General features: G+C 38.9%; 1 protein-coding gene across 1 annotated transcript; it reads left to right on the forward strand.

Annotated features, from left to right (window-relative positions):
* The first annotated feature begins 6089 nt into the window (after window positions 1-6089).
* Window positions 6090-7120, forward strand: LOC122703466 (40S ribosomal protein SA). Its single transcript, XM_043917755.1, has one exon. It carries the CDS (start codon window positions 6172-6174, stop codon window positions 7057-7059), a length of 888 nt encoding a protein of 295 aa, XP_043773690.1. The 5' UTR covers window positions 6090-6171; the 3' UTR covers window positions 7060-7120.
* Window positions 7121-8871: the final 1751 nt, after the last annotated feature.

An 8871-nucleotide genomic window follows, 5' to 3' on the forward strand; every position in this document is an offset into this window, starting at 1 on the left:
TTTTTATCTTTTTATTTTTTAATTTTTTTTCATTTATTTTTATTAGTTGGAGGCTAATTACTTCACAACATTGCAGTGTAAAATCCTATAATTATGATCTGGATAGTAAGTTCAAGCACAGGAAGTTGTAATATTTTAACATTTTGATTTTTAAAAGCAGTTATTTCATACTGTTCAATCTAATAAATATCCCTGACTTCATTTTGCCAAAGATAGGTTAAGTCATGTGCTCCAAAAAGATACAAAGGCTGTAAAGAATTCAGCTAGTGTTCAGCACAGTCTCTTTTGAGTTCAAACTCAGCATTAATTTGAAAATATACTGATTCAACTCTAGGCTTTCCAAGTGGTGCCAGTGGAAAATAACTCTTCTGCCAATGCAGGAGTTGCAGAACACTCAGATTGGACTCCTGGATTGGGAAGATCCCCTGAAAAAAGAAATGGCAACCCACTCTAATATTCTTGCTCAGAAAATCTCATGACCAGAGGAGTCTGGCAGGCTAAAGTCCATAGGGTTGCAAAGAGTGAGACATGACTGAAGTGACTTAGCACACAAGCATGCATACTGACTTGAGTGTTTATTTATGTCATGACCCTTAAGTTCTAGTTGTTTCCCCAATTATTTTAACTTGGTAAATAATGTGGTTGAAGTAAGAGTCCTAAGTAAAGGTTGATTTCTTTTTTTCAAATTGAGGTATAATTGACATATAGCATTATATTGGTAACCAGGTAAATGACATGATTCAATATTTGTATACATTGCAAAATTATCACCACAATAAGTCTAGTTAACATCTGTCACTATACATAGTTACATATTTTTGGTGTGGAATGACAGCTTTTAAGATCTCTCTTGATAGTTTTCAAATATGCAATACAGGATCAATAATTAAGGTCACCATTCCGCACATTACATCTCCATAACTTGCTTAGTTTATAACTGGAAGTTTGTACCTTTGACCCCTTTCACCCAAGTCCTCCTTCCCCCAGCCCATAACTCTGGCAACCACCCATCTGTTCTCTTTTGTATCTATGAACTTGAAATTTGTTTTTTTAAGATTTTCGATATAAGTGAGATTATGCAGCTTTTGTTTTTCTCTGCTTGGTTTAATTGTACAAAGTAAATTCAAGGTCCATCCATTTTGTCACATGCACACGCAAAAGATTTAATTCTTCTTTTTTTATAGTTGAGCAATATCCCATTGTGTGTTTATGTGTGTGTGTGTGTGTGTGTATTTTCTTTATTCAGTGGACACTTCAGTTGTTCCCAAACTCAGCTATTGAACATAATGCTGCACTGTATATGAGTATGCATGAATTTTTTTTTCATGTTAGTGTTTAATTTTCCCCAGACATATTCCCAAAAATAGAGTTGCTGATTTCTATAAAACTTCCATTTTTAGATTTTTAAGAAACCTCTATACTGCTTTTCACAGTAACTATACCAATTTTCATTTTGGCTAACAGTATACAAAGTTTCCTTTTTCTCCACATCCTCACTAACATTTGTTATTTCTAGTCTTTTTATGATAGCCATTCTGACAGGTATGGTGACATCTCATTGTGATTTTGTGCATATCTCTGATGACTACTGATGTTGAGAATCTTTTCATGTTCATATTGGCCGTCTGTGTATCTTTGGAAAAAAGGCTAGGTAAATCTTCTGCTTATATTTTAATCACATTTGTGGGTTTTTTGCTGTTGAGCTGTATGAGTTTTTAATGTATTTTAGATACTGTCTCCTTATCTTTTCTTATGCTTTAAACTACATGCACTTAAGCCTTTTGAGTTAGGCTTTAAGTACAGAGCAACACTTCAGGATCAAATAAACAAAAACTCATACTCCCCAAGAAATCATATGGAAAGTTTCCTGGACTTAGTGTCAATTTCAACTGGGTCTTGAAAACCAGATGCCAGTTTGGAATGTGGGGAGGGGAGTTTATTCTCAGTGCACCTACCTATGCAAGTGTTAGAATGATCTTTTCTAAATAACATTTAAACTGGCTTCCTCAGTGCAGATTTTTGGCTTTTCATATTCCTCTTTCTCTCTTGTTCCTGACAGTTCTAACCTGAGTCTGCCTCTGCGAGCTCTCTTCAGTACATTCCTACATGGTCACAGTTAAATGTGATCAATCAAATGCAATCTCAGAAACGACAGAATGATCTCTATTCATTTCCAAACCAAACCATTCAATATTACGGTAATCCAAGTCTACGCCCCGACCAGTAATGCTGAAGAAGCTGAAGTTGAATGGTTCTATGAAGACCTGCAATACCTTTTAGAACTAACACCCTAAAAAAGATGTCCTTTTCATTACAGGGGACTGAAATGCAAAAGTAGGAAGTCAAGAAAAACCTGAAGTAACAGGCAAAATTTGGCCTTGGAGTATGGAATGAAGCAAGGCAAAGGAGAATAGAGTCTTGCCAAGGGAATACACTGGTCATAGTAAACACCCTCTTCCAACAACACACGAGAAGACTCTACACATGGACATCAACAGATGGTCAACACCAAAATCAGATTGATTATATTCTTTATAGCCAAAGATGGAGAAGCTCTATACTGTCACCAAAACCAGACAGGGAGCTGACTGTGGCTCAGATCATGAACTCCTTATTGCCAAATTCAGACTTAAACTGAAGAAAGTGAGGAAAACCACTAGACCACTCAGGTATGATCTAAATCAAATCCCTTATGATTATACAGTGGAAGTGAGAAATAGATTTAAGGGTAGATAGACAGAGTGCTTGATTGAACTATGGACAGAAGTTCATGACAATGTACAGGAGACAGGTATCAAGACCATCCCGAAGAAAAAGAAATTCAAGAAAGCAAAATGGCTGTCTGAGGAGGCCTTACCAATAGCTGTGAAAAGAAGAGAAGCAAAAAGAAAGGGAGAAAAAGAAAGATATACCCATTTGAATGCAGAGTTCCAAATAATAGCAAGAAGAGATAAGAAAGCCTTCCTCAATGATCAGTGCAAAGAAATAGAGGAAAACAATAGAATGGGAAAGACTAGAGATATCTTCAAGAAAATTAGAAATACCAAGGGAACATTTCATGCAAAGATGGGCTCAATAAAGGACAGAAATGGCATGGAACTAACAGAAGCAGAAGATATTAAAAAGAGGTGGCAAGAATCCACAGAAGAATTATACAAAAAAGATCTTCATGACCCAGATAATCACGATGGTGTGATCACTCACCTAGAGCCAGACATCCTGGAATGTGAAGTCAAGTGGGCCTTAGGGAGCATCACTATGAACAAAGCTAGTGGAGGTGGTGGAATTCCAGTTGAACTATTTCAAATCCTGAAAGATGATGCTGTGAAAGTGCTGCATTCAATATGCCAGCAAATTTGGAAAACTCAGAGTGGCCACAGGACTGGAAAAGGTCACTTTTCATTCCAATACCAAAGAAAGGCAATCCCAAAGAGTGGTCAAACTACCACACAATTGCACTCGTTTCACACGCTAATAAAGTAATGCTCAAAATTTTCCAAGTCAAGCTTCAGGAATATGTGAACCGTGAACTTCCAGAAGTTCAAGCTGATTTTAGAAAAGGCAGAAGAACCAGAGATCAAATTGCCAATATCTGCTGGATCATCGAAAAAGCAAGAGAGTTCCAGCAAAACATCTATTTCTGCTTTATTGACTATGCCAAAGCCTTTGTCTGTGTGGATCACAATAAACTGTGGAAAACTCTGAAGGAGATGGGAATACCAGACCACCCTACCTGCCTCTTGAGAAACCTGTATGCAGTTCAGGAAGCAATAGTCAGATCTGGACATGGAACAACAAACTGCTTCCAAATAGGAAAAGGAGAATGACAAGGCTGTATATTGTCACCCTGCTTATTTAACTTCTATGCAGAGTACATCATGAGAAAAGCTGGGCTGGGTGAAGCACAAGCTGGAATCAAGATTGCTGGTAGAAATATCAGTAACCTCAGATATGCAGATGACACCACCCTATGGGAGAAAGTGAAGAAGAACTAAAGAGGCTAGGCTCTTAATGAAAGTGAAAGAGGAGAGTGAAAAAATTGGCTTGAAGCTCAACATTCAGAAAACTAAGATCATAGCATCCAGTCGCAACACTTCATGGCAAATAGATGTGGAAACAGTGTCACATTTTATTTTTCTGGGCTCCAAAATCACTGCTGATGGTGATTGCAGCCATGAAATTAAAAGAAAGAAAGTTATGACCAACCTCGACAGCATACTAAAAAGCAGAGGCATTATTTTGACAACGAAGGTCCATCTAGTCAAGACTATGGTTTTTCCAGTAGTTATGTATGAATGTGAGAGTTGGACTATAAAGAAAGCTGAGTGCCAAAGAATTGATGCCTTTGAACTGTGGTGTTGGAGAAGACTCTTGAGAACCCCTTGGACTGCAAGGATATTCAGCCAGTCCATCCTAAAGGAGATCAGTCCTGGGTATTCTTTGCAAGGGCTGATGTAAAGCTGGAAGTCCAATATTTAGGCCACCTGATGTGAAATGCTGACTCATTGGAAAAGACCCTGATGCTGGGAAAAATTGAAGGCAGTAGGAGAAGGGGACAACAGATGATGAGATGATTAGATGGCATCACCGACTCAATGGACATGAGTTTGGGTAATCTCCGGGAGTTGGTGATGGACAGGGTGGCCTGGCATGCTGCATTTCATGGGGTGGCAAAGAGTTAGGCATGACTGAATGACTGAACTGAACCGAACTGAAATGTGATCAAATCCGAAAAGTCAAATAAACAAATCATACATCCAAGTATTGAGCATTGCAAAAGGAAGAAATTTAAATAACCTACCACACCTCCCTCCCATTTCCTGAGCCATACAGCAAATTCTTGTTGGCTATCTATTTTGCTAATGGTAATATAACCTTCCATGTTACTCTTTCCATACACCTCACCCTCTCCTCCCCTCTCCTCATGTCCATATTTCTATTCTCTATGTCTGTTTCTCCATTGCTGCCATGTAAACAAATTTTTCAGTATCGTTTTTCTATTTCCCGTATATGTGTGTTAGAATATGATATTTATCTTTGTCTTTCTGACTCACTTCACTCTGTATAATAGGTTCTATGTTAGTCCACTTCATCAGAACTGCCTCAAATGGGTTTTATGGCTGAGTAATATTCCATTGTGTATATGTACCACAACTTCTTTATTCATTCATCTGTTGATGGACATCTAGGTTGCTTCCATGGAGGTTCAAAAGGAGGGGGTTATATGCATACCTATGGCTGATTCATGTTAAAGTTTGACAGAAAACAACAAAATTTTGTAAAGCAATTATCATTCAATAAAAAAAAATAATAAAATAAAATCTAAAAAAATTAAAAAAAAATACTCTACAGAATAATAGCTACAGACATTTTTAGTTTTCTAAATAAAATTTAAATATAACAGTAAGATCAGCTAGGTCTGTATTTTTTTTCCCCCAAAACTTCACACTCCCCTTGGATGGTTTTAATATTACAGTGCAAAATACCTAACCTTTGAGGTTCATAAGTAATTATAAAGACAAAATATATGTCTATTAAAATGAATTATACATTGGCTGAATATAAAAATTAGGAGCTGAAAAATTAGATCTATTGGTTTCATGAACTGTGATATCTTAGCCATTTCTTAAATGGCTAATTCCTAATTGAACTGAGAACAGTTTTCCCAAAGAGCATTTATGGCTTAATACTCTTCATCAGATGGCTAACAAGCATTCTTTACAGGAGAATTAAGAAAGGCCCATATTCTTGAGAAATATCAAATAACTCAGTTCCCTTTGAAAGATTCATATGGCATGATAAAATCATTGAAGTTACCCAGAGGTAAAATAACTTATGTTATATATGTTATTATGTTGTAATGACAAGTTTTAACCCATTGCCAAATCCCTTTTGACCTTGGGATATTTTCCTTCATTTAAAGCTTATTAGAATCTGCCCAAGTACACATTTTTCAAATTTATTTGGGGTAACACTGAGTCAGAACAGGAAGATTTGAATCATGTTCAATCAGAATATTTATTAAACAAATGTTATGTGAGAGGTATTCTACTACATTCTCTCTGTGAAACACATGTTTAAAAACAAGATTTCCTTTTCGGCGTTGCCGTGAGAGGGGTCCATACGGCGTTGTTCTCGATTCCCATCGTAACTTAAAGGGAAGCTTTCACAATGTCCGGAGCCCTTGATGTCCTGCAAATGAAGGAGGAGGATGTCCTCAAATTCCTTGCAGCAGGAACCCACTTAGGTGGCACCAACCTTGACTTCCAAATGGAACAGTACATCTACAAAAGGAAAAGTGATGGCATCTACATCATAAATCTGAAGAGAACCTGGGAGAAGCTTCTGTTGGCCGCACGGGCCATTGTCGCCATTGAAAACCCGGCTGATGTCAGTGTCATATCCTCCAGGAATACCGGCCAGCGAGCTGTGCTCAAGTTTGCGGCTGCCACTGGGGCCACTCCCATCGCTGGCCGCTTCACTCCGGGAACCTTCACTAACCAGATCCAGGCCGCGTTCAGGGAGCCAAGGCTTCTGGTGGTTACCGATCCCAGGGCTGACCACCAGCCCCTCACAGAAGCCTCTTACGTTAACCTGCCCACCATTGCTCTGTGCAACACAGACTCTCCTCTGCGCTACGTGGACATCGCCATCCCGTGCAACAACAAGGGAGCGCACTCAGTGGGTCTCATGTGGTGGATGCTCGCCCGGGAAGTTCTGCGCATGCGTGGCACCATCTCCCGAGAACACCCATGGGAGGTCATGCCGGATCTCTACTTCTACAGAGATCCTGAAGAGATTGAGAAAGAAGAGCAGGCAGCAGCTGAGAAGGCTGTGACCAAGGAGGAGTTTCAGGGAGAGTGGACTGCTCCAGCCCCCGAGTTCACCGCCACTCAGCCCGAGGTGGCAGACTGGTCCGAGGGCGTGCAGGTGCCTTCCGTGCCGATTCAGCAGTTCCCCACGGAAGACTGGAGTGCTCAGCCTTCCACCGAAGACTGGTCTGCAGCTCCCACCGCCCAGGCCACTGAATGGGTAGGAACCACCACGGAGTGGTCGTAAGCTGTTCTTCAACAGACTTCCACCAAAATGGAAAATAAACCGTTTCTAAAAAAAAAAAAAATAAAAAAAAAAAAAAAATAAAAACAAGATTTTATCCTGAGGTTGTTTGCTTTCTCAGCAGGTTAGTTAGACATTGCTATAGATTGAAATTTGTCCCTTCTCTCAAACAAACAAACAGGAAAAAAAAAAAAGATATTTAAGTTCTGATACCCAGTATCTCTGAATATTACTTTATTTGAAAGTAGAGACTTTGTAGATATGTAAGCTAGGATGAAGTCCTTAGGTTTCAGTCTGATTGTATCCTTACTAAAAGGAGAAATTTGGCAAAGGTACATGGGCTTCCCTGGTAGCTCAGATAGTAAAGAATCTGCCTGCTATGTGGAAGACCCAGCTTCAATCCCTAGGTCAGGAAGATCCCCTGGAGAAGTGAATGGTTACCCACTCCAGTATTCTTGCCTGAAGAATTCCATGGACAGAGAAGCTTGGCAGGCTACCATCCATGAGGTTGCAAAGAGTTGGACTCAACTGAGTGACTAATACTTTAACTTCCATGCACACAGGGAGAACACAAAGTGAAGACTGGAATTATGTTGCCACAAGTCAATGAGCTATCAGAAGCTATGAGAGAAACCTGCATAGATCCTTACCTAGCTCCTTCAGAGAGACCATGGCCCTATGAACACCTTGGTTTCAGACTTCTAGCCCCCAGAAATGTGAGATCACAAATTCCTAGTATTTAAGCCACCCAGCTTATGGTACTTTGTTATGTCAGTTCTAAGAAACTGATAGAGACATATTCACAAAACAGTACCTAGCAGTGCGGGTCATTGTCTATCTGTGAAATGATAAAGCAGTTCAGAGGAGTTATGACAGTAAGAAGATCACGGGTAAAGAGAAACCGGAGGAAAGAAGAAAAGATATTGTCGATTACAACCTTACCCTGTTTTTACTTGCTAACAAAATCTGTCTTCGAAGATAAGTGTTGAAAACATCACATTTTTGGTTTTCTACCATCTCCACTTGAAACTAGAACAATTGTGTATGGCCCAGTGCTGGTCAATGAGAACTGAGAAGGTCTCCTAGAAAATCTTCCTTCCTAGTACTGGGACACATGACGGTAATGCTTCATTTCTTCTGCTGTATGTATGGTCATATTAAATGAAGCTGGACCTTCTTTATTCGATGTGCTCCCCTGAGGGAGAAGTTGCTGAAAGACTGAGAATAAACTGTATATGAAGTACCAGAGCTCTTAGAGATGTCACTGTGCCTGGCCCTAACTCTAAGGGCCTTGTATCAGATGTCTTATAAGCTAAAAAAACTCCTTAACAGTTTCAGTTAAATATCATGTTGCTTACAGAAGCAAATATATTCTGAATGCTGGTAAATGAAAGAAAGAACACAGCAAAGCAAGTGAATGGTGCAATTATATTTGTGGATGCAGGGGTCGCAAACTGTCTTGAGAATCCACCTGAAAATTGTTAAAAAAGCATTTCCTATTCAAGGTTCTAACTTGAATGCTGTATCCTCTATTGAGGTTGTCACTGACTTGTACTTTTAAATATCACTCCCTCCTCAGTTGCTGAAATGTTTAATCTCTGTCTCTTTAAAATTTAATTTTCTTTTTTCTGCATGTCACAGTTTCTAATGTGCAATTTTTTTGTCCAACTGTTTATTGCATCACTCAGTATAGTCTCCAGTGTCTTGTAAGATCTCAATAGACAGTTTTATTTGAATAAATGAAAATGCTTATTATTGCCTCAATCATATAAACCTAGACAAAATTACTTTATTATAAATAATATATTTTTTTTA

This window comes from Cervus elaphus, chromosome 11, assembly GCF_910594005.1.
Source record: "Cervus elaphus chromosome 11, mCerEla1.1, whole genome shotgun sequence".
NCBI lineage: Eukaryota > Metazoa > Chordata > Mammalia > Artiodactyla > Cervidae > Cervus > Cervus elaphus.